The sequence below is a fragment of the Diceros bicornis genome, chromosome 21 (assembly GCF_020826845.1).
Source record: "Diceros bicornis minor isolate mBicDic1 chromosome 21, mDicBic1.mat.cur, whole genome shotgun sequence".
Taxonomy (NCBI): Eukaryota; Metazoa; Chordata; class Mammalia; order Perissodactyla; family Rhinocerotidae; genus Diceros; species Diceros bicornis.
In genome coordinates this window covers 34,635,238-34,661,972 of record NC_080760.1, presented here as the reverse complement: position 1 = coordinate 34,661,972, position 26,735 = coordinate 34,635,238, and the positions used below count along the sequence as shown (strand labels likewise).

Below are 26,735 nucleotides of genomic sequence, written 5' to 3'. Positions count from 1 at the left end.
CATGGTCATATCCATTGCTTTGTCTACTCAAAAGAGGGTGAAGAGAGCAGACTGGCTTATTCCTGAGCCAAAATATAATCGGGAATGATTAATATATACTAATTACCTATTACGTTGTTATAAATTCACATATAATTATACAGTAACAGACTCTTTAAATGGATGAAAATATGTTACTCTTAGTCTACATTTTGAAAATTGAAAATAGGTCTGGCAAACCTTAAAAGACATCCCTGGCATTCAGAACTTTTCAAGTTGAACAATTTGTCTTCTGAATAGCAGATGTCACAATCTTGATGCAACCTCCACGCATCTTGCCTCAGCCCACCTTCGCAAGTCAGACTTGCCTGCCCTCCTGCCAACAAAAGGTTGGGGCCACAAATCCTAAAGACTACCTAAACTGTTCAAGGGGCCAACAAATGTACCACATGGCAAATGGATGGGCCTTTATTTTAAATTGACATTTTATTTTCATAGATTCTCATTCAGTGACTATAAAGGGCCCATTCAGTAGATCTTTTTTAATATCAGAGAATTAATTTCGAAATAACTTCACTTGATTGCCTACCATCTGCCTCCCCCCACTTCCTCTGACATTTGTCCATTGTTCTTTCATACACGGGGAAATAACTGATTACTTTCCAAAGTAATGCCACCTGGAGTGACGAATGGCCCAATTCACATGTTTATTGAGTACCTATGACATGGGAGTACTATGTCATATACTTTGGAAATGGATGATAAAGACAAACAAGCCAGGTTTTCTGCCCTCAAGAACCCTCCAGTCTTAGGAGAGGAGATCAGAAGATCACAATCGACTGTGATACAAGTGCTACTGAGATGGCTAACACACTCTGGATTTTCAGAAGCAAGAGAGAAACCAGGAGGACTTTCAGTTACCTGGATCTCTGGCAGTAGGAATTAATTTTAGGAGGTTCTTTTAAAAAAATACATTGAAAGCCCATGCTCCTGACAATTAGTTATATCAGAATTCTGGGCAATCCATTCATGTATTCCCTACATAATTCCCTTCCCTGAGTCAATCTCTTGAAACAAATCCTCTCTGAACTAGCGTTGCATCTTTGGGGATCACGCATGTGCATGTTTGCAGGCCACTGCACTGTTCTCTATGGAAGGGATCAAATAGCTATTGTCTAGTTGTTTTCATCTTTGATTTGCTTTGCTATAAATGTGATGTAAAGCCGGCTATGTTAAGCTAATTATACCTAAGCTTTTATTTTCTGCTGCTAAATGGAGTGGTGTAGAAGGCGTCTCCTCCCCCCCAAAGAATGGAACATTTAACCACAATAACCATTTTTACATTAGATGAAGCACCTTGCTCTCCTTGAGGACTTCATTGCCATGAAGTATCTAACTAGCCAGGGAAACATGCACAGGTTCTGCAGAATTACATTGTGTTTGATACTCAATATAAACCCCCAGATGCTGCAAAGTAGCAACTCCTTAGTGACGGGGCCAGAGGGAGGGGGTGTGATCTCTGTTAAATATTAATTCCAGTACAGATTTATAAACTTGTAAGCTCCTCACAAATTTGTGTAATATTTTCTATATTCCTAAATAGGCTGAAATAGTTCTTTTTCCCTCTGTTTGGTACCTGTCATTCTTCTGGAAATCTAAAAGCAGGACAAATCACACACTTAGTCATCAGAAAAGAAATAGAGTATGACCTGGAATATACTTTGGGTATTAATATTCATAATCTTCCCCAAGCCACCCCCTAGCCTGAGCCCCTCAGTTTCTGGCCTCTTTTAGACGGTGGTGTTTCACTGCTTACCCCTCAGTTTATGGTAATTTTATGCCAATCCAGGTCCAGGGATAATTGCTCCCAAATTCTTTATGATAAAAACTCAGTTGTCATTTGCCTTTTAGATCCCTGCAATGGATTGGCAGGCATTAGAGAGTAAATCCATCCTCTAGCTACAACTCATATATATAATCTTTCCAATTTGACACAGTGGAGCAGGGTGCTCTTATTGAGAAATTGAAGCACCAGGTGTGATTAAATAAGATCACACATTTCATTCTCTCTTTAATTTCACATCAGTCTTCAGCAGCTGAATCCATGTGCTCCCCCCATGGAGTCAGTTGGCACCATGCATTTTTAGTGTACCCAGCAGAGCGGTGGCAAAATATTTCCAAAGTAAGCCACCCTGCTGGGCCATTGTGAGTCAATTCTGGTTTTGCCTCCAAATGATTCAGTGTTGCTAGATCTGGTTGATTAATCCGTTCACATCCCTGGAGAGTAAGACTTCTGGTACTTTTACATCATTGATGCTCAATTTTGGCTAAAAGTAGTTTCAAAAGAGAGAAGACTAGAATCAAGGATAAAGAAACAATAAGAAGTCTTCACAGCCTTTCCTCTCAGCCCCTCAACTTGTTGCTTCTGCAACTCCCCCACGTCTCTCCCCACCCACCCTGGTTCTCTTCCTCTAGAATCAGAAGTTGGAAATGGCATTAATACATTTCCTTTGCAAGCGTGTCCTGAGAAACAACATTTGTGGCATTCTTGTTGCCATTAAAAAATGAAATTGAGGTAAGGGGGCATTTCTCAGATTAGGGTTCAGTGTGCCTGACTCTTGCTATTTAGCAGCAGGCGGTTCAGGACCAACAAGAATAAAGCAGTGTCCCTGCGTAGAGAAGTAAGCAGTGGTCACGTGGCGTAACCAGCATGACAATAAGCACCATCATAGACGCAGTCTCTGGAGAGAAGGGAGTAGCCATCCCTTCCCAGCTGTGTGTACTCTTCCTTTGCAACCAGAGAACACTCACTATGACCAATTATGGGTCAACTGCATAGCACGATGTGGGTGAATTCATTCCACAAATACAGATTGAGTGCCTGTGTGCCAGGTGCTGTCCTAGGCAGTGCCGAACAAACACCATCACTGCTCTGCCGAAGCTTATCCACTCTTCATGATATGACCTCTGCTCACTTCTCCTTTCTCATCCATCACCCCCAGGGTGCTCTGTTAATGTCCAGTCAGGTAGAATAACTTGCAGTCCCATGAGTATCATGCTCTTTCTTGCTTCCATTCATCCTGGTGCCCATGCCTAGAGAGCCTGGATCTCCTTCTACCCCTTTACCTGCCTACCTTCCAGCCAAACGTCAGGTCTCATTTCCTCCAGGCACCACCCCTGGCCTTGCTCCTCCTCTCAGCTCACCGAAATGTGTCATCTTGTCTTTCATCCCTACTTTAACCTTTTCAGGGGTAGAGACTGTGTTTTGTTTATTATGGTCCACATTCTACTTGACACATAGTGTCACTCAGTAAATATTTGTTGAATTAATCACTGAGTTTATATTCTTTTTGTGTGTGTGTGTGAGGAGATCAGCCCTGTGCTAACATCTGCCAATCCTCCTTTTTTTTTTTTTGCTGAGGAAGACTGGCCCTGGGCTAACATCCGTGCCCATCTTCCTCCACTTTATATGGGACGCGGCCACAGCATGGCTTGCCAAGCAGTGCATGGGTGTGCGCCCGGGATCCAAACCAGCGAACCCCGGGCCACCACAGCAGAGCGCGCGCACTTAACCACTTGTGCCACTGGGCTGGCCCCTGAATTTGTATTCTTGAATAAGATCCATATGAATAAGACCCTTGAATAAGATTATTAATCCTTGAATAAGATCCATATGCACTCATTTGCCCTCTGTGCAATTTTGTAAGACCCACAAGATAGCTCTTAAATAGAAAGTGGAGAGATCGTGACATTTGTAATCTTGATCACCCTAACTGTGGTGAGAATTAACACCCCCAGGTCCTTTCTTGGGAAAATCACCTCCTCTCCCTGGTCTGCTTTTTAATAAGAATGGAACCCCTTGGCAAAATTAAATTGGAACTGTTAGATATTAGGCGGTTCTTTGTTGGAATCACTTCTGGAGAATTACCAAGCCTGTGCCTTCCTTACTGAGTACAAATTAAAATTTATTTGAAAAATAATAAGAAACAGATTTACATCTATAAAAAATAGACATCCATGTAGATATAGTTCAAAGATAATGGGTAAAAATGAAAGAGCTGTGTTTGGGTCGTGAGATTAAGGGTATATTTTCCTTTTTCCAGAAAGTTCTTTAATATTTTATAATTTATTTTTGATGAAAAAAGTATTAGCTATCCAGAAGTTTTTTGCTTTACTTTTATGAGCTCAAGTGAATCAGTTAAAGATTTTCTCTGAGCAAACAAATATCTTGCCAATTTTTTTTAATCTCAGACTCCTTGTCAGCAAGATGTCCATTTGTTCATTCAACAAATAAATATTAAATATCTACTGTGTGTCAGGCATTCTAACATGTACTTGTTTTCTCTGTGTTAGTAAAATTATTCATAATATATATGTGTGTCAAATCATGTTGTATACCTTAAACTTACACAATGTTATATGTCAGCTATATCTCAAAAAAGCTGAAAAAAATAATGATGACAAATTTTTTTGGGGGGGGTGAGGAAGATTAGCCCTGAGCTAACATCTGTTGCCAATCTTCCTCTTTTTTTGCTTGAAGAAGATTAGCCCTGAGCTAACATTTGTGCCAATCATCCTCTACTTTATATGTCACTGCCACAGCATGGCTTGATGAGTTGTATAGGTCCGTGCCCAAGATCCAAACAACGAACCCAGGCTGCCAAAGCGGAGCACTCCTGACTTAACCACTATGCCATGGGACTGGCCCCAATGACACATTTTTATATCACTTGCTACCTCCCAAATCTCCTTCCCGTACATTAGAACTGCTATCTCTCATAATTCCATAAAGTAGTCAGGACATTATAGTAGTCAGAGAAACACTAGGTGCTGTAACAAATATATTCCAAAAAGTCAGTGACTTAGTCCTCTCTTATTTAACAGTCCTTCTGAAGGTTGCAAGTCAGTGGGTGACTCTGTTCCACACAGTCACTTAGGGACCCAGGCTGGCAGCAGCTCTGCCACCTTTAATATCTGTTTTTGAAACTGCTGCAGTCCTCGCCATTCCAGCCTGGAAGTAAAGGGCCTTGAGCAAGTAAACAGAGGTCACAGACATCACTTGTGCTTAGTTCTGTTGGCAAAAACTTAATCGCATAACCACGCCAGCCTCAAGGGAAGTTTGGAATTGTAGTCTAGTCTTGTACTCAGGGCGAAGGGAAGAATGAATTTGGTGGGTAGCTAGCAGTCTCGGCCACAGCAGATATATTTAAATTGCTGTTTATAAGAAGAGAAAACGGCTCGAAGAGGTTGACCTGCTTGTGATCACCCAGTTAAACATAACAATCAGAACTAGAAGTCAGGCTCTTGAATGCTAGATCATTATCTCTTCCATCACTTCGTGTTGCCTAGAAATGGAGTGATAGCAAAATACCGGCTTAGTGGAAGCATTACCCATGGGTATCCTTTGCTGCCTACATGAACGTGAACTCGCATAGCACAGCCTAGAATATGATATTCTTGCCTTGCTTTAGTTGGTTCAGTCCAGACCAGAGAGGAGATGCTCCTAGTGCTTGAAGAAAGGCTAAATGGTACTTTGTAAATATTTTAATGTGAGCAATGTGTTTGGCTTTCCACCAGCTCCAGAACAAGATTGAGAACAGACTAATAAAATCCATACCTATGTCTAAAGTTGATGCAGATGCAGAGTGCACAGGCATGAATATAGCCAGGGACCTCTCTTGTGTCTTCAGTTGTTCCCTATCAATGGCTCATTTAATGAATATTTATGGAGAGCTTATTACATGGTATGCACAGGGCTACAGAGAGGATCAAGACAGACACAAACCCAGCCATCACGGAGCTCATCATAGACACCAGCAACTCCAAAACAATTTCAAACTGTGACAAAGGATGCTGAGAGAGAGAATAATTGTGGGAGACCCATTTCAGAGCTGGCTTCTGGGAGAGCATTTGTGAGGAGGTAATATTTAAGCTGAGTCGCAAAGGATGAGAAGGAGTCAGACATACTAAGAACAGTGGGGAGAGTCTTCCAGACTGAAAAACACAGTATGAGCAGTGGCTCTGAATGAGGAACAATGTGGCCCATTCAGAGAACTGAAGGTGTCCCTTGTGGCTAGGGATATTGAGTGAGTAGAAAGTGATCAAGATAATAATGGTCAAGTATTCTTATTTAACCCTCACAACAACCTATGAGGTAGGTTACTATCATCATCCCCATTTTACAGGTAAGGTGACTGAGGCACAAAGAAGTTAAATAACTTGCATGACGTCACTTAGCTGATAAACAGGAGGGCCAGAGTTTAAACTCAAGGAGTGGAGCTTCAGAGTCTACCCCACACCACTGCGTTATGTTGTCATACTGCCATAACAAGACTCAAATCCTCCCACTCTGTCCATAAACAACTTTTTTTTAGAGGAGATAAAAAAGACCTCTCTTCCCTTATCAAAAGGTTCTTAACCTGAGATCTCTGGACTCCTCGCTTCGCCAAGGGAACCGTGGATTGAATACAGTGGGGCAGATGAATTTAGATATATATATATATGTATGTATATGCATGTGTGTGTGTATATATATATATATAAATAGTTTCTGTAGAATATATATTATATATAGAATATATTTTAATCAACTTTTTACTGAAATTTAACATTTCTTTCTATTATGAATGTAGGTACAAAATCTCAGTACTGTACTCTAAGCACTTCATGTGACTTTGTCACTAGAATCACAGGTAATTTTTAATCACCTATCAGTTGTTGAAGACATCTTGAAATATCTTTTGCACTCATCACCACTTTCAAATTATGGTAGTTATTATTCCTGCCAATAAATCCTATTATTTAATGCATAGATAAAGAAACACATGTATTGTTCTATCACAAATTTTTTAAACTATTTTAAGTATTTATCAATATAACTTATTTATTTTGTAATCTTACATATTTTTCTTTTTGCCTTTAAAAACATTCTTGAGGAATCCATAGGCTTCACCAGACTGCCAAAGGATCCCTTCCCTTAACCCTTGCTATGTTTAAACTTTTGCCCTCCCTCCCTACATCACCAGATTTCTAGAATAGTCATATGGCTTGTCTGTGCTTGCTCAATCTCTTTGTTCCACAGTCCACTGTCTTCCGGCTTTCACCCCCAACTTTTTTTCACAAGATGGTCGCTCTAAGATCACTAAATCCTCCGAAATTAAATGAATACTTTTGAGCATCTCTCTTCTCTGACATCTGTAGAATTTTGCCACTGTTGATCCCATTTTTCTTCAAGGGACTCGCTTTGCTTCAGCTTGATGAAAATCACCCTTTTCTTTTCCTTACCTACTCTGTAGTATCTTTACAGGCCGCTCACTAATCCCAGGTAGTTCTTCTAAGCTTCATTCCTAAATTCCCAGCTGTCCAAAGAAAAAACTTTTACCCTCGTAGCCCAGAGGCACCCCAAACTCAGCACGTTGAAGTTGAACTCATAGATTGGCTGAGGCAATCTGCTCTTTTCTCCTGCATCCACATGTTGATTATTGGACATCAATCTCTTGTGATCACTCAAGCTAAAAACCTCAGGGTTGCTCTCAGTTGCTCTCTCGCCTTCACCCCTGCTTCTGCTAAATGAAGAGTTCCTATTGGTCTGCACTGCTGAGGAACTGGGGTCAATCTGGCCCAAGAATGATGTGTATTAGTGGGAGAGAAGGCAACGTTTTAGGTGTAAGTTTTATGAGTATAATATTAATTTATAAACCCTTGAGAATTGCTCTGTGATTTTAACTATCCTTCTCTGGGCCACAACTTTTGCCAGGAGTCTGATGGCTAATTTATGACTTAACATTCAAATTTTAATGGTTTTCCCTCTCTTTCTCGGTGTGGAACATGTTGAAAAACAGGCCGTATTCCTCTGCTCAGTGTCACATAGAACTTCTTTCCTTACTGACTAGGAGTTTCTAAGCTTTTCCCGTTTAGAGCAGGGTGAGGGAGGCAGGCAGGTCAGGAATATTCCTACTTGACAGATACTGTTCAGAAGCCAGCCCTCTCTCTTGAGGGCTGATAACTGTCTACTCTTAACGGGTTCTTCAGACACCACCACCAACCCACCACCCCCGGTGCTGGAGATGGCTCACCTGTGGTTCCCTTGATGCGAGCAACAGCATCTGTGTCCTTCTACAAGTTTATTTTTCTTCAGCCCACAGTGTTCTAGCAATGCATCAGCTTCTTGGCTTGAGTTGCGTTTTCCCCTTTTAAGTGGCCTCCTTAGGGAGGCCTTAACTCCTCCACAACCAGCTCTCTTGTGTGGGATGGCCCAGATCTGGTCCACAGGAAATGCTTATGTAGTCCTTGCCCTGATAAACAAGGGGCACGTTGTCCCTAGCGTTAAAATCTTTTGTTAGGTCTACCCCCAGAGCAGTTAGCCAGCCGCCGCTTCTGGCTCTTTAGATGTCTCACTTTGTCCCCCAGACTCCCAGAGACTCATGTCAGGTTGTTTGAGAGTCCCTCAAAGCTGCCTCTCTGGACATGGGATCAGGCAGGGGCCTCTTCCTCCCCTCCCACTGTCCTCCTCAAGCAAATAGAGGCATGTTAGGACATCAGGAACTCATGCCTGGCTTTCTTTATAGAAAACCTCCTGCTAAAACTTTTTTGTTGAAGTGTAATACAGAAAAGTACACATATATTAACTGTACAGCTCACTGGATTTTCACAAATTGAATACACCTATGAAACTAGCACCCAGATCAAGAAATAGAACATGACTAGTATCCCAGGAGCCCTCCTTCTTGCTCCCTTCTGGTTACTAGCCCCCCAAAGGTAAACGCTATTCCGAATTCTAATAGTAGAGAATAGCATCATCTGTTCTTGTTCACTATATAAATGGAAGCATACATTATGTACTCTTTGTGTCTGACTTCTTTCATTCAGCACTGTACTTGTGAGATTCATCCGTGTGTTGTCTGCAGTTTTTTATTCATCCACGTTGTTTATTCTCATGGCTCTAAGTTGTTCAACATGTACACATATCACAATTTATTTATGCGTTCTGCAGTTGATGGGCATTCGAGCAGTTTCCAGTTCGGGACTACTCTGTAAAAAGAGTTGCTGTGAATATTACTGGGCATGTCTTTGGGTGAAGAGAACTACACAGTACTACATATGAGGAAGTATTTGCTCAACCATAGGGCAGGTGTATCATATTAGTTTGCTAGGGATGCAAAGTACCACAAACTAGGGGGCTTAAACAGCAGAAACATATTTTCTCAGAGTTCAGGAAGCTAGAAGTCTGAGATCAAGGTGTCAGTAGGGTTGGTTTCTTCTGAGGCCTCTCTGCTTGGCTTGTAGATGGCCGACTTCTCCCTGTGTTCTCACATGGTCTTCCTTCTGTGCATCTCTGTGTCCAAATTTCCTCTTCTTATAAGGACACCAGTCATATTGGATTAAGGCCCACTCTAATGACTTCATTTTGCCTTAATTACCTCTTTAAGATCCCATTTCCAAATATGGTCATTTTGAGGTACTGAGGATTAGGATTTCAATATATGAATTTGGGGGGGGACACAATTCAGCCTCTACAGATATGTTCAGCCTTAGTGGATTCTTCCAGTGTCTCACAGTGGTTGTACCAATTAACACTCCTCCAGGAGTATGTGAGAGTTCTGGTTGTTCCATATCCTCACCAACACTTGGTATTTTCTGTCTTTTAGAGAAACCTTTAAACAAGCTCCCAACCTTTATATGCTCTTGATCTGAGTGAGGGATAAAGATAATGGAACTGGTTTTCACATCTCTTTTGCAAAACACTGTATGTGCAAGATGTGTGACATCTCCCTTTAGTATGTGGCATCTGTTGTCTTCACAGAAAACTTCATTCTAATATCATGTTAACTAGTTCTAGAATTTTTTGCTTGCTTGTTTTTTACATCATTAGGCAGAAAACAAAGTTGGCAATGACATACCTTCATTTTACTTTTGAAATTTTACTGGCCTTCCCACACCTGCCCCAGCATTTTGAGGTTAACTCATACCAAAAAGATGGTACCAGAAATCTCTAAGCAGGTAGACCTCTTTATTCCAATGTTGAGACTGCAGCTCTTGGGGTGAACCCTGGTAACAACACCTCTCGGTGGATGCTGCCCCCACCTAGAGGAGGCTGACAGCCCCAACAGTGGCCGCTCATCTCTGGCCTGCAGCAGTTCTCCCTCCACAGCTTCTCCTCCACAGCTGGGCAGTTCACTTTTGCTTTTCCAATACCATCTCTAATGGAAGGCTTCTAAAAGGATTTTTCCACACCTTCTGATGGCATTAAGATACAATGAGGTTCATTCCAAAGTAACTATTTTAAAACATTTGTCCAAATCCCCTGAGGACCCACATAGGAGCAACAAGTCTCTGTAATCACACCTCCCTCCCCCCGTGATCGCATTGCCAGCACTCAACTCATGACACAAGTCCATGGCTCACTCTTGACTTGGAGAACCTTATTCACCCCACAAATCTTTCCAAAGGGTAGAATGATGAATCTCTCACTAAGAAATTTAGGAGATCTGGGGGAGACTATCTATGCAAATTACAGGAATAGCCTATAATTTCAAGAGGTCAGTATCTAAGTAGATCTATACTGACATGATATTTTGATCACGTGGTTAAGTTTGTCTTTTCTCTAGGCGCCAGAGTTCTAAACTTTGAAGACAGGAATAGGACTTTGCACACTTCCTTTTCTTTTTTTTTTTTTAGAAGAGCCAATGTTCCAAGCTACAAAAAATAGTTGAGAAATTAGCAGCATCCACAAAGAGCAAACAGCAGTGGTCCCATCTCCATAAGAATGAAGCACTGAAATTTATACAATGTTATAAACCAATGTTACTGCAATAAACACAAAATTAAAAAAAATAAAAAATAAAAAAATAAAATAATTTTATTTTTTTATGACTAAAAATAATACGAGATGATTGTTGGATGTTTAAAACATCTCAAAAAAGAAAGAAAAAATTCTACTTGTAATCCCACCACCAGAAAGAATATTCCGGTTAATATTTTTGGTGTATATCCTTTTATTCTTTTTTCTATGCACATATATTTGATAAATACATAATTTAACAACAACAACAAAAAAAGAATGAAGCACTAAGCCAGTCTTTTTAGGCTTCTGGTCAGAAAACAGAGGAAAAGAATCTCTCTGAGAGACTGAATAACACATAGTTATGCTCTTAAATGTGGAGAAGGGAACATTGCATCAACATGTACATTGAATTAATTTAAGTTTATTCTACTCACTGCATAAAGCAGAAGTAAAACATCCAAAGGTTTTTAAGAAGTTTCTTTCCTTTAAAAAAGAAAGCTGTTGGATGTTTATCCCACAGAAATGAACATTTATGTTCATGCAAAAAGCTGTATACTAATGTTCATAGCAGTTTTATTTGTAATAGCCAAAGATTGGAAACAATCCATATATCCTTCAGTTGGGTGTAAGGTTAAACAGATTGTGGTACATCCATCCCATGGCATACTAGTCAGCAATGAAAAGGAACAAACTATTGATACACGGCAACAAGCTGAACAGCTCTCAAGAGAATTTTGCTGAGTGAAAAAAAAAAAAGCCAATTTCAAAGGGAATATGCTCTATAATTCCATGTGTGTAACATCTTTGAAATAACAAAATTATAGAGATGGAGGACAAATTAGTGGTTGCCAGGGGTTAGGGATGGAGAGTGGGGATGGATGTAGCCATCAAGATATAACACAAAGGAGCCCTCTGGTGATCAAAGAGCTCTGTATCTTGATTGTGGTAGTAGTTACACAAAGCCACACATGTGATAAGATTTCATAGAACTACACACACACGCACACACACACAAGTACTTGTGAAACTGATGGATTGTACCAGGTCAGCTTCCTAGTCTTAATATTGTACTATAGTTACGCAGGATGCTAGCACTGGGGGATGCTGGTTGAAGGGTACACCGACTTCCCTGTATGTTTTTCTGCAACTTCCTCTGAATTTATAATTATTTTAGAATAAAAAGCTAAAAAAAAGAAAGCTGGTGTATTTTGTATCTTCATGTTTCCATTGACAGTAGAGTCACATTATCCTACCTTAAAAAATGGTGTTTAGATTTTATTTTATTCTCTAGAATTTATGAATTAAAATAATGTAGTAGATACAGAGAAAAATATATAGAGCCTATCAAGCCTATATCTCTTTCTGCCACTTCAATTTGAAGTTAATGGAGGTAGTGAGAGCTGGAATAGAAACATTTGAAGATGTTTGGAAAGACACTTTCTTTTACATTTGTTTTAGCAAGATTAAAGACAAAATCACCTCCTTAGGAACCTTCATTTGTATATTTATAACCTATGTTTATTTATTCATATAGTAGTCAAAAAACAATAAGCCACATTTGAAACCTAGATAATTACTAAATTACTATCAGGAGTGAAAATCTTTATACATTTGAGCACTTGTTCTTCCCATCAAATCATATAAATCAGGGGTGAATATTTCAGATTTAGAAAATGCAATAAAGGAGGTCACAGGAGATGTCCCTTTCAAAGATGTGTAAACTGACCTCGACCTCTCTGCTTCACTCCTGTCTCCAGCCACCACCTTCTGCCTGGAGGAACCATATTGCTCTTTGAAATCACTTATTATACATCCTGTCTGCTATCCCACATGGTCCCAATATAGCATGCTTTCTGTAGAAAAACAGAATGAATTCCTCATTAATTTCCATGTACTCCTTGATAAACACTGACACTTGCAGGTTGCCAGTAGAGTCACTGTCGGTAGGTACCTGCAGGAAAGGAGGAGAAAAGATTGGCAGGTTCCACAGATGTGTCTTGGAGAAATTCTGTAACTACCACCTCAGCTGTTGTCTTGTACTTGGCCGAGTGGAGAAATAGAAATGAAGGAAAGCCAGAATACCTTCTCTCAACTTGTAAATTAGCAAATCACCAGCAGATAATCTGATTTTCCTCCCTGCTGCTCTCACACCTGCATGCCATCAGTTTTGAACTAATATGTCAATACAGGGGCATAAAGTGGTCTTACACATGGATTTCTAGTTTGAGTATATAAATGTTTATAATAGAAAATCTCTCTCTTAAAACCCAAGGAGGACATGCAACGAGGGGGAAACTCTTAAATACCTCCATTAATGGTTTTGTACCAATGGCTCTTAAAGGGAAAATTACAATTTTGAGATCTGTATGATATAATCTATTCTTTGTGGTTGCACATTCTAAATTTTTCTTTCCATGGTTGCCTCCTACCAATTTGGTTCAGTCATCTTAAGAAAGGACAAGATTCCTTAGTAGTAATATGGGAATATTGTTATTTAATACCAAACTAAGGTAACTAAGTTTCCCTGTGCTCATCCTGTATGTCATCTGTCAGTTGAGTTTGGAAAGGGGAAGAGTTTTGTTTTGTTGTTTGCTGAGGAAGCTTCGCCCTGAGCAACATCTATGCCAGTCTTCCTCGATTTTGTATGTGGGTCACCACTGCAGCATGGCTGCCGACATGTGGTGTAGGTCTGTGCCCAGGAACCAAACCTGGGCCGCCAAAGTGGAGCATGGGAAACTTAACCACTAGGCCGTGGGGGTCAGCCCCAAGAGCAAGATTTTTGAAGTTAGCCCAGCCTTGGAACCTAGCTCTGACTCTTACTGGGTATGTCACCTTGGACATGTTATTTAAATTTCTGAACCTTAATTTCTCCAATTATATGCTTTAGATAAAATTGTTACCGTAAAGGTTGTTGTATTGGATATAATATATTAAAAAATACATAGAGTATGTCCTACATGTATATTCACTCTACAAATGGTTTAATAGAAGCTGTAGTGGGAGGTGGTCATGTTAGAGGGGGTAGGAATAGTTATGAAAGTAATAGTTACACATTTAACAAAGAGGAGAAAAGATTAGCCCATATTAAACAATATTCTAAGGCAGTATATAATTAAATGTTATAAAGGCTATAAGAGCTTACAGAATAGAACAAAAGTGAAGGTGAAGAGGTCATGCAAATATTCATGAGGTGACACTTGATCTGGGCCTTGAAGGATGGTGAGGATTAGAGATAGGGAAGGGATAGGGAAGGCCATTAAGAGAAAAGTGAGTAACATACTGGATCAGACAGATTTCGTCTATGAAATGCTGATGTGCTCAGAGAGAGACATCAGGTAGAGCAGTAAGAAACAAGGAGGGAAGATGAGGTGGAGAGACAGTATCACCAACTTTGATTGTCAGAGGGTGTTTATATTTAATGCAGGAGCAAATCAATAGCTAAGAATTTGGGGCAGGTATATAGCATGAGGAAAGTAGCAGTTACTGAAGATTAATCTAAGAGAGGTGTGTGGGGAAACAGAGACCTCTAAATGATTATTAAAATAATCCAGATATGATAGGGTAAAAGTTTGTAAAGGAGTAGTGATTCCAGAAATGAAGAGGAAGTATCATATTGCAGGCCATTTCTAAGTCAAATAAGAATGAAGAGGCTGCCTGGTTTCAAGCCCAAATATAAGAAGAATCATAGAATGGTAGTAAAAACAGAACACTGAAGAGAAGACAGATAATTAATTACCTTTTGGACATGTTAAGTTTAATGTAAGAGTAAGATACAAAAGCAAAAATGATTGACACACTGTAGGGCATATGATTGTAGGTGTTAAAGGGAATTAACTAGAGAAAACGCCTTGTGGTCAAAAACACAGAAGTGATTCTTTGATATCACATGAAGAAGTGGCTCTCCCCAGGAGAGAGGATAAAGAGTTGAGAAAAGCAGAGTTCCACAAAGGGAGGGTCCCAGTGCAGAGGCAGGAGGAGAAAGATAAACCAACTAAGAAAACCAAAAAGAAATATGTCTTCTGGGAGACTTAATCAGGGCTGAGGCCCCTCCATTGATTCCAAGTGCCCAGGAGCCTCCAAATTCGTATCTTGTTTTTCAGTCACCTAGATCTGCCTCAGAGTGAATCTGAAACTCGGAGAGGAGGCTAGCATAACTACATCTTACAGAAATGCTCTGAAGTGGGTTAGCACACTTTTTCTGCAGCCTTTACAAGGGGCTGGATAGTAAACATTTTATGCTTTGTGGGCGAGACAGTTTCTGTTGCCACTACTCAACTATGCTGTTGTAGCAGGAAGGCAGACATAGACAAAATATAAGTGAATGTGTGTTTGACTGTGTTCCAATAAAACTTTATTTATAAAAACAGGTGGTGGGCTGTATTTGGCCCACAGGCCATTGTTTGCTGACCTTTGTTCTAGAATGTATACAACCCAAAACAGGTCGTGTTTTTCCTCTTGCACCCTAGGTATCCCTGGTGGGTTGTTCGATAATCCAAGGGAAGACAGAGTGGCCTCCACATCCAGTTTCTCCAGGTTTATTGTCTGTGTTTGCAATACCACACCTTGATGTGTCGCTTCTTCTAATACGTAAGATTTGGAATATATCTGAAAGATGTCTTGCATAGTAGGAAAAATGAGAACTTAGCTGAGGTACAGTTGCTGCAGATATAATGAAATATAAAATATTCTATTCCCAGCCAGTGTGCCGTGCTGTTTTAATTTACAGAATATAGAATTATATGGCATTAAAATTCTGACACATCAGTCTAGTGGCAAAACTTTAAGTGAGAACAGACAAATGTGCTCAGTCTGCTTACTTAACAATTACTGCAATGAGAGTGAGAAATAGTGCAAATTCTTAAGGGTTCTCATTGTTTTAAGAATGCCACTTTTGGTCCTCCAGTTCTTTGCCTTAGGAATTCTCGTGTTTGTCAAAGTCACTTATCCTTCCACCAGGAACTGGAAGACCCTGAAAGGCCTTGAATTCCTTTAGTTTGCGCTAAAGGAAGTTCCTGACACAGAGCTTCAGCGACATCTTAGTTTGCCCACACACATTCTATTGACCACTTTGTGACTATAATTGACAAGTCCTGAGGGTTAGTTACTATTCCAAAGAACACTCTAGACCGCTTACTGCAATATCTTGTACATAGTAGGAAACAGACTATTTTAAGAATGTAATCCCTGCTTACCCTCAAGAGTCAATTTTTTCAGCTCTATGATAATATTTTCAATGAATCAGTAAGACAACCAATCATATATTTTCTATTTTTTCTTCTGAAATTCCTTTAAAGAGCAAGGATTTTGGAGACTGCAAAGCTGACTTTGAATCTGGCAATAGATATCAGGTCCTGTATCAGATTCTTTGAGCAATCTGCTAAACCTCTCTGAGCCTATTTGTAAAATGAGGTGAATTATTCCTACTTCATAGGACTATTAGGAGAATTAAATGAGTTAATAGAGAATATTTATTGCATTTTTGGACTAGTAAAATGCTTATTCATGTGACATTAAAATTTTTCTGCTGTGTAACAGGCACTGTTCTAGACATAGAAGATACAAAAGTAAAAAGATACAGACCGTGCCCTCAACAAACTCTGTCTGGTGTAGATATCACTCAGGGTTCACATACAGGAAATAGAAACCACTCAAGCTATTTTAAACAGAAAGTATTTAATATAGGAAATTGGATGCTTACAAAGTTGTTGGAAGGGCTAGAGGAAGTCCAGGCTCTCTGTTGGAATTCTAGAAGTGACTGCCAAACAAGACCACCCATCTGGCCTTGTGAGGACTTCCTCTGCCTCAGTGTGGAAGATGGGGATTCAGGGAAATCAACGAAGTCAAGGGCACATTTCCTTTGCTGTAGTCCAGGGATCGGGGAGTTTCACCATCACAACTGCCTCTGGATACCCTTGGAGTAATGGCTATTCCTAGGAGCTCTGCCACAGAAAAACCCAGTATCTCCACAGCTGGGGATGTGCAACCACCCTCTCGCTTCCTGCATCCAAATCTCATGAAAGAGTATCTAATTTATTGAACTTACAATCTAGCTGCAGGGGAGTCTGGAAAATGTAGTACTTTAGCTTTACAGCCTCTGCAATATAATGGGGCACACCAGAAGCAGAGTGGAATAGAGATTGAACGCCACATACCCATCACTATAGAGAGACAAGCAGATAAACCAATAATATTAGGACTGAGGCCTAAGTAGAATGAAAGGAGTCTATACAAAGTAAATGGGCAGCACAGAGGAGGGAGTGATTTTTTTTTTTTTTTTAACTAGAGGAGCAGTAGCTGGGGTTGAAGGATGACTGGAAACTAATGAAGCATATAGATAGAGGGAAACTATTCTGAGCGGAAGAAACAGCGTGAGCAGAATGTTCGTGCCTCTTCCCGTCTTCATTCCCGGAGTGACAGCAAACATCTGGGGTGTAGAGATTCACTTTTCTTTAAGGAAAATAGGAGAAGCTTTGAAGATTTTCTTTCCTTCAATAATTATTATTTAAGTACCTTTAGTGGTCCCTGCAACCAAGAGTAAATTCCGTGAGTGCAGGGAACAGGTCTGTTTTGTTCCATGGATACAGAGCTCTACTAAGTGTCAGGAGCATAGAAAGGACTCACTAATAACAGCATAATTAGTATCCTTAATCATGGGCACAAATTGTGATAAGACAATAAATATGGAAGCAATGTTATCAGAGACCCAAGAGCTAAGGTGATAAGGGATGCCTTCATGGGATTTTTGAGAGGAAGTGGAATTCTAAGCAAAGACAACTCCATAAGCAAAGGTCTGTAGGTTATAAGCACAAGACATATTCAAGGATTATGGCTTAATCACAAATACGGTTTGATTTTATAGGTTTCTGGTTATATAGGGGAATATTTGCATTCAAGGCTAGAAAAATGATTTGGGAATCAAGAAAGATCTTATCCTTGAAGGCTTTACATCACCTAGAATTTTGGTCTATTCTAGCAGTAATCCTCGAATTATATTGATAATTTCCAGGGATGTAACCATAATCAGAATGGTTTTAGGAGCATTTATCTGGTGGTGTGATAAGCAGGATGCAGAGGAATACAGGGAGAGGCTAGAGGTGTGTTAGCCATTACAACTCACCACGTGTGCAATGGAAGGGTCTGAACTGAGTTGTGCTGGAGAAAGTACATAGAAAGAAAAATATCACAAAGGGACATACTCCCTTTTGAAGTGAAATGCATTGTTTTCAAATTCAAGTCTGAAAAATAAGTGATATAGACTTTTCAACATCTTTATTTTTATGAATTTTATCCACACACATTTAGTTGAGCAAAGTATGTGTGATGGCACAGACGCTTGGTAGGAAGAGGAAGGATGGCTCATGTATCTCGGCACCACTCTTCACCTGCTCCGCTGGGTTCAATTACTTAATCTCCCTGAACCTCATTTTTTCCCTCTGTAAAATGAAGGTGAAACGGTGCCTAATACCAAAGGTAGTTGTAGAAATTAAATAAGAATGTCCAATGAAAATAAGAAGTGAAGCACTCCGCATGACACCTTGCATATAGTAAGTGCTCAGCCAGTGTCATCACTGTTGCCATTGTTGTCATCATCATCATCATCATCATCACCACCAGGGGAGGGGGCTAGGCAGTGTAGAAGAATGGAAAGAGGAAGACTTCGGAGCCAAGCAGACTGTATCTGTCAGATTCCTGGCAGGAAACAGATGTAACACTCAAATGGGTTGATCTGGAAGAGAATTTAAGAAAGAAACAACCGTATTTACAAAGTCATGGGCAGGCTGTAGGGAAAGAAAAGGGTTAGCATACTACCTCCTCCTAGTTAGGGAGAAAGGGAGGAAGGGCACCAGGGATCAGCCCTAGGCCTCAAGGGGCAAGAGGGAATAGTTACAGGAACTTGGAAGGATATAGTCATGTGGCAAGAGCCGCTGACAAGAGCTGTGACCTTTGGTCAAGGGATACAGCCTTGGTGACCTGCAGTGAGGGAGGCTGGGGGAGTCAGTACCCTGACCTCACTGCCCCCCCCCGCCCCATTTTCTCCCAGCACTTCCCATTTGCAGGACCCAAACCAACCAGAAGCCAGAGAGCAGAGGGCCCTGTGATGCGTCAGTACTGGTCAGTGTTTAGGAGTACAGAGCATGATGGGGAAGGGTACAGAGCAAAACTAGAGGAAGAAGTAGAATATACCCAGCACACACCCAGCTTTAAAGCCACTTTGTAACTTTAGGCAAATTGCTTAATTAATTTGAGCCTCAGGTTGCCCACTGTAAAACCAGGTAATAACAATAGTTATGCAACTTATTATAAGCATAAACTAAGATGATGTCTGGAAAATGCCTAGCAGAGCGCCTGGGATGTGATAGGCATCAATTAATGTTCTCCAGCCCCTCCGCCAGCTGATGACAATTCTCTCCACTTTTGGCTGCCTTATAGCCTGCATGAGTTCCCCAGGAGTGTCTCTCTCATAGTGTGGTCCATAGACCATGTGCTTTAGAGGCACCCGGGGTCCTTTTTAACAGGCAGGTCCGTGGCCCCCACCCCAGTCCAACTAAATCACAAGCAGAAGGGTGGGAATCTTCAGACAAGTTCCCCCAAGTGATTTTCATGCACAATAAAGTTTGAGAACTATCATCCTAGAAGTCCATATTTCTAATTGACGCCCACTTGGGTAAAGTATAGGTGAGATTTATCTGTGCTTGGCAGCCATTAGGTACAGTTACAGCCCATCAGCTCTGTGAAGAGGTGCTGTCAGACCAGGACACTAACAGTCTGTCTTGTGGTGTTCGGCCACACTGATTCTCCATTTTACTGGCTTTATTAATACCTGAGGAACAATGTTCCCAGGCTTTTAATTAAAAATTCTCTAACATCCGGACTCTAATCATTTTCTAGGTTGGATATGGGATTGGTGAGTAGCTGGATTTTACTCCCCTTTCAGAGAAATTAATAAGCAAAGCAGACGCTATTAAAGGGAATAAAGCTTTTTGAAAGCTTTGTAGATGAGAATAGGTCAATTCTGAGTATAAACAGAAGGAGGTCAAAACTTAGAGTAAGATCAGAAGATCAAGGACCTTGCTTTAATTTAGTAAAGAAAGGTGTAAGAAAATTCATCAGCAGTCCAGGACAGATATTGAGCTCATGATTTGGGTCCTGAATTTGTTAGGATTCAGATTGGGTATCATAAACAGAGACTCGAAATAAAGGCTTGGACAAAAGAGAACTTGATTTGCTTCTCATGTAAAGTTGCAGAGGTAGGCAGAGCAGGGCTGGGGTGGTGGTTTTACTCCACAAAGTTATCAAGAACTCAAGTTCCTGCCAGCTTTTGGTCCTGCTCTCCCCAGAAGGTGGCCCACGTCTTCTTCTTCCAAGATGGAACTCCAGTTGTCATATCCATGCTCCAAACCGTAGAGAAGAAGGCACAGACAGTATGGAGCAGCTAACTTGTGAAGAAGGTTTAGAATCTGCCACACAATACTTATGGTTACGTCACTTTGGCCAGAACTTGTTCACACGGCCATGCCAAACTGCAAAAGAGGCTTGGAAATGGGATCACTGCTAAATATCCTACTAAATGGATGATACATTGAGGGCAACTAGGAGTTACTGCCATAGGTTCTGCATCCTGAGAAAATTTGGACCTTCATTTCCCAATGGGATGGTTATCAGGTTCCAGTCAGAAACCCAGAAACCATCCCAGATATATTTAGAAAAGGGAATTCAACACAGGGAGTTGGCAACACAACTGATAGAAGAGTTGAATATTCAAAGTGCAAGAATGAGGCAACCCAGAGGTTAGCAACAGTAGGAAGCTTCTACCTTCCTGGGCGCTACAGGAACAAAGGAAGAGGCAGAGCTTAGAGGTCAAAGTTGCCTAGCAGAACTTGGGACCCCAGTAGGCTATTCTGGTGGGAGCTGGAGTCAGGAGAAGATACAGCCACTGCCCAAGGTGCCACCAGAAGCAAAGTGACAGAGGAAGAAATATGCTGGCTTTTCCCTTCTTCTGCCCCTCAGTCTTCCTCTGGAGCCTCACATTGGCTAAAACCACCTGGAAGCCAGAGGGCAAGGGAGTCTGGAAATGTAGTTTCATGCAAACAGAGCAGGCAAAGAGAAGTAAAGCATGGTCCTAAAGGCAAACAGGTTATTGGAGCAGCACTCAAACCCAAGTTGTGGACCAGGATAAATTACTGATCATTCAGACTTTGCTAGAAATTATTTCTGGATGAAATTAAAAAATTTACAAAGCAAAAGAGGGTCCTTCTGTTGAAGCAGGGACTCAAACAGGTCTTCGTATGTCAATATTCACAGCAACATTGTTCACAATAGCCAAAAAGTAGAAACAACCTAAATATGCATCAGTAGATGAATGGAGAAACAAAATGTGGTATATATATGTAATGGAATATTATTCGGTCACAAAAAGGAATGAAATTTTGACATATGCTGCAACGTGAATGAATCTTGAAAACATTAAGCCAAGTGAAAAAAGCCAAACACAAAAGAACAAATATTGTATGATTCCACTTATATGAGGTACCTAGAAGAGGCAAGTTCATGGAGACAGAAAATAGGATAGAGGTTATGTGGGGCTGTGAGTTTGGGGATAATGGACAGTTACTGTTTAATGGGTACAAAGTTTCTATTTGGGATGATGAAAAAGTTTTGGAAATGGATAGTGGTGATGGTTGCACAACATTGTCAATGTACTCAATGCCACTGAATTTTACATTTAAAAATAGTTCAAATAGTAAATTTTTTAAAAGGTACAGCATAAAAATAAAAAGGATGCTTTTGCTTCTCAAATGTATTTACTGAGTGCAGAACCCTTTATAGAGAAGGTGAACGTTGACTAATAGATGCTGACTAATGGACAAAACAGTGGGATCAAAAGACCATGAAGACTTAAAAACTAAAACCAAAACTCTGTTTCTAAGATTTGTTGTAAAATTTCAATAACACTTTCTGGGGGAAATACTACTTCCCCCTTTCCCAAACTGAACTTGATATGGTCATGAAGCATAAGTATAACTCAGAATGAAAATGCTAAGTCAGCAGCATACAGGTAAAAGTGGGTGTTGCCACTATATGGGGGGCATCTGAAGATTTGGAAATAGGTCATCTCAGAGAGGAGTAGGAGAAGAGGCGAAAACCCAGAAAGCCTACAAGGGATTGTTTCAAGAATGGAGATAACTGGGAAAGATTCAGTTTCTGGGTCCCCTGTTAACAAGGAGTGCAAAGGGTCAGGATATTCTCAGCTATGAAGAGGCAGCCCAGGAATGTCATCGAGGACAAGCACTAAAGAAGGTTGTTGGCTTTTGTACCCAAGAAGGTCATTGGCTGCTTAGTGAAGGCCATTTCTGTGAATGGAAGGAGAATCTAAACTGGAAAGGGATGAGCAGAACAGTCTTTTCTGCATTTCTCCGTTTGCTGGCTCAACAGAAGCAGTAAACAAACCCTATTCTCAGAACTATGCTGACAACAATGATGATGGCAGCACACAAATTAGGAGGTAAACAAAAAGCCATGTTAATTTCAAGCTCCATTAGAAACATAGAAAAAAAAATCAACCTCTGCCAAATAGAAAAGGTCAAAATTGTAAGGGAAAGAAACTTACTTTTTGAGATCCTAAGAAGGTACTGCCAACATTGAAGACATAGGAGGGTTCTGTTTCATCTTGCACTTTTGTTAATCGCAGATTTCTAAAAATAACTCTCTTGTTAATGTCTCCTCTAATCACATATGTGAGGTGACCGACTATGAGCTGCATGTTCTTTCTCCTGGAAAAGGAAACCATACAGTGTTTGGAGTATAGCCACAGGATTCCATTCCAGAGCTGTCTTCTATTTTGTCATTTGCATATAAATTTTTAAGAACCTCCAATAATGTTTATGGCTTTGGCATAATGCATAAGTATTATTCTTTTAGAGACTCCACAACTTAAGTTGTCTCTGTCTTGAAATTGGCATAACATAGTCTTGTCCAAGACACCTGAGGCCCTTTAATCCCTTAGTAAAATGTGTTGCATACCCCAGATCAAGTTCAGGAAATGCACACGTCTTTCTGTTGCTTACTTGTGTTGAAGGGGATGATACACAAATGAAAACAGATATCCTTCATAAGCTCTTTTATATGTCACTGCAGTGAGCATTCCGGGTCTTTGATGTTAGATGAGTCTTCATTTGTAAATTTAAAGCCATATGTATTAACTTAGTTTCTTTCCAGGCATTCTGCATGAGTCAGCATCACATATGGCTTTATAAAGCTCCAGTACCAGATGCCTGCTTGTACTTTGATTCAGTATATGCAGGAAGAAAAGATATACAAAAATGTCACCATAACTTTTTGGCTAGATAATCGGTCAGAAGTTGCATCCCACCTGGAGACGAGGCATTGGCCTTGCTGATTTCTCAACCTTCTCTCTCTGGATTTTATGATCCTATGACATCTTTTCCCAGAGGTATTAAGTTTGAAGAATCAATCACTAAGTGCAATCAAACACCCTCCATCCTCCAAAAACCTAGATAGGTATTTTTATACACAAATACATAAAAAACATTTCAAGAACAACGGATTTCCTTTTTGAGAATGGAAATATAGTCATTGCTAAACTTCATTACTGGTCTGAACTCCAGGTATTAGTTATAGTGGAAAGTGAGAAATTGTAGGAGACTCTTTTCTTAGAACCAGGACATGCATTATGGTCTGAATTTAATTAAGTTTTGCTCATGGCACCATGCAAGCTGGCACTTAATTATATTCTGTTGTTTTTTTTAATATACCATCTCCTATTATTCTCCAAATGTTTCATGTATGCTTGTCTTGTTTTCTCCAGCTCTGTTGTAAGCTCTTTGAAATCAGAGCTAATGTCACACAGTAGATACTCAATAAATAAATTAATGAGCAAAGGAATAGATGAACGTGGCTACAGATTCAAGACGCCACCATTCTCATTACGAGACGTGACCTGAGAAATTCAGGAAAAGTGAACAACTGAGAATGTTCCCTGTTCTTTCCTGGAAGCCATGCAAATTCTCCTTGGCTTCCATGAATAATATACAGGTTTAATTTTTCTCCCTCTGGTCTTTTGCCCTTTTAATCCACCCCAACAAAATTGCTCAACTATATGGTACTAGAAAATATTGTGATGAGCTTTACCCTATTCCAGCATTTATGTGTTTATATACTTATTTTATTCTTGGCCTTAGCTTGAGCTTTTGAAATTTTCTGTTTCCACTGTCATTTTCTAAGTATATGTTGTCTTTGCCTTCTTTGTGACGGCTTATTAAGATACCTGTTTGAAATGAGATGTTCCTAAAATACAGGTCAGGTACTCTCTACTTGGAAAGTTTCTCTAAGAATAACATAAGGAACTAGAGGCAGTGGTTATGTCTGGGAAGTGTAGGAACATGGAAGAGGAGAATGTTTACTTTTCATTCTGTAACCGTCTGTATAGATCATTTTTGTCCGTGAGCCTGTATTACTTGTATAATTTAAAAACTAGTTTAAAAATATCTGTATTCATCATGACCTGTGCCATTCTAGCAGTTTTTAAAAGGTTTAATGAAATATTAATGCAGTTTATGTGTATATTTAATATAAACAAAAGAATAATCTCATTGTTTTAAGATACAACGCTTAATGAGTCCAGTATTCTGGCTTTTGAAGCATGTCGTAACTATCTGATTAAATACTAGTCAGTGATTCCTGCTGGGGTCTGGTTATGAGCAGATGATGGCTGAGTGGCTTTTGTATCTGTAGCTTTTAGGTTTGAATGACATGGCCCCTGTGAGCATTTTAATAATATAGAAAGTGTTTCAATCAGCGGGTCAAGAGAAGCACTTCCATCACAGCTTTTCATATATTTAATTCACAGTTTTACTTTTGGCAGTGTTCACAGTCGTAACTCATTTCACATGTTATGGGTCCTCCACATTGATTACAGCTTGCTAATTATTCATATGCAATGGCCCCACCACATTTCACTCTTTACATTTGCAAAGTTTTTCTTTTTTGTAAGGTTTTTATGTCATTTTTGTCCCAGGGTTTTATTCCCATGTCAGTGTATTTGATCCTGCTTCTAATTTGTCATTAGCATTTCTACTCTTGCTTGTTTGTTTTGAGTTTCTGCAATGGTTCAACCATTGGTAGACATCTTTAAACCTTTTAACCTTTACTTAGGCCATAAGTCAATAAATGTTTACAAGTGCATAAAGTTATTTGACTCCATAAATGAAGGCTCAAAAATGCATGCAGTTCTTATGAACATCTTTGTGTATTGTATTAAGTTCAAAATTCATAAGATATGTTTAAGTTTGCAATTGTAGAAACTAAGTTTAATTCCCAATAGAGTAAGTGTATAAATGCTCAGAAGCATATACAATTTTATGGACATGCACTATGTATCTGTAATCTGTAACATTTAAAAATTAGCAAAAAAGATGTGAAAGAGACTGGCTAAAGATGTGAAAGAGACTTATCCCAGTGGTTCTCCAACTTTGATGTGCATCAGAATCACCTGAAGGGCGTGTTGAAACACATTGTTGAGCTCCTGATTCATTCCGTCTGCTATGGAGCCTGTGAATTTTCTTTTCTAACAAGATCCCAGTTGATTCAGATTCTATTGATCTGGAACCACACACTGAGAACCATTGCTATCCCATTTCTCCTGCTGAGCACACAGAAACACTACATTTCCCAGCTGTGTTTGTAGTTTCGTTGGAACCAAATGACTGGATCCAGGCCAGTGGAATGTGTATACTACTTCCAAATCTGGCCACAAATTTCTGTGTATGGTCCTCCACTCTGTCTCTCCCCTTTCCTGGGCAAGTGTGGAAGCTATGTACTCAAGATGGCGGCCTGCCAAGATGGAGGGCACCTAGATCTGTGAGTTTGTGCAAGGAGGAATGCTGCCCTACTCACATAAAACTGTCATGTGAAAGAGATTTAAGCCTTTGTTATGTCAAGCCACTGAGGTTGGGGGCAGCATCGTCTAACTTACCCAAATACACATAACTTTCACGTGATCATGAGATGAACCACGCCCAGCTCTAAGGAAACTTTTATTATGTAAATTTGAGAAAAGATTGAATTAATCTGCCGTCCACTGTCCCCATCCAAAAAAAACGTATTTTAGAATTGATTTATACGTGACCTAGAGCCACATGTCAGTAGGCCACAAAGAGATTTTTGCCAGTTCTTCAGAACATCTCCTAACGCCTTAGTACATTTTGGGTGAGCTTTCATCTGAACGTTGCCAACTGCCTGCTTCTTGAACTCCTATATTCTTGTATTCTCAAAATGTTGCTACGTGTGTTACACACATCCTCTGCTTCACGTTGGAGGAGACCAAAACCCTTTTCCTCTCACTCAAAGTCCATTACAGGACAGCTCTGCCTTCCTTGCCTGTGTTCCTCCCCTGTCTTGTTATGCCAGTGAGGTCATCCCAGAATTTCTGACCCTAACTTGATTGGGGCAGAGTTTCCCCTTAGGCATCTTCAGAATAAGGTCAGTGGCCCAGAGTGACCTACATCTTTCATCACAGTCATAAGCCACAGGAGTCTCCCAGAAGATCCCTCTTCCTTAAACCTATTGCTGGTTCTCCTTTTACTGATTCTGATCCACCCCCTTTCTAAACTGGACTTTGCGTAGATGTGCATATCCCCATTCCTGCCCCCACCAATCTTGCTGAATTTGACCACTTGACTATTTGGATATCTGCTGGGCTTTCGTACCCCATTTATTTGTCAGTTCTGTCCAGATCTCCACACACGTCATACTCCATGACTAAAATAGATTCTAGTCAAACTCTCTTCCTTCTGTTATGCAAATGCTGTATGATAGCCCCTATTAATGTCTCCCTATTAATGAACATCCCTGTACCTAAATCTTGTGCACATAGCTGATAATTTTTCTGGGGCAGATTCTTTAGAAGGGAATCCCTTGATAAAAATGTATGAACAATTGAGGTAAATACTATAAG

At 40.1% G+C, this 26,735-nt stretch overlaps 1 protein-coding gene across 6 annotated transcripts in view; it reads left to right on the top strand.

Annotated features, from left to right (window-relative positions):
* SAMD12 (sterile alpha motif domain containing 12) overlaps positions 1–26,735 on the top strand; it is a 380,602-nt gene that overhangs the window by 255,214 nt on the left and 98,653 nt on the right. For 3 of the 6 annotated variants that reach the window (XR_009223284.1, XM_058564834.1, XM_058564832.1), the window contains exon 5: positions 15,229–15,349. The exons of the other annotated variants lie outside the window; for them this stretch is intronic. Coding sequence is in view for 2 of the 3 variants with exons in the window: in XM_058564834.1 (XP_058420817.1) it covers positions 15,229–15,329 (101 nt within the window). In the remaining variant the exon portion in view is untranslated. The remainder of the gene's footprint in view (positions 1–15,228; positions 15,350–26,735) is intronic. 6 annotated transcript variants of the gene reach the window in all.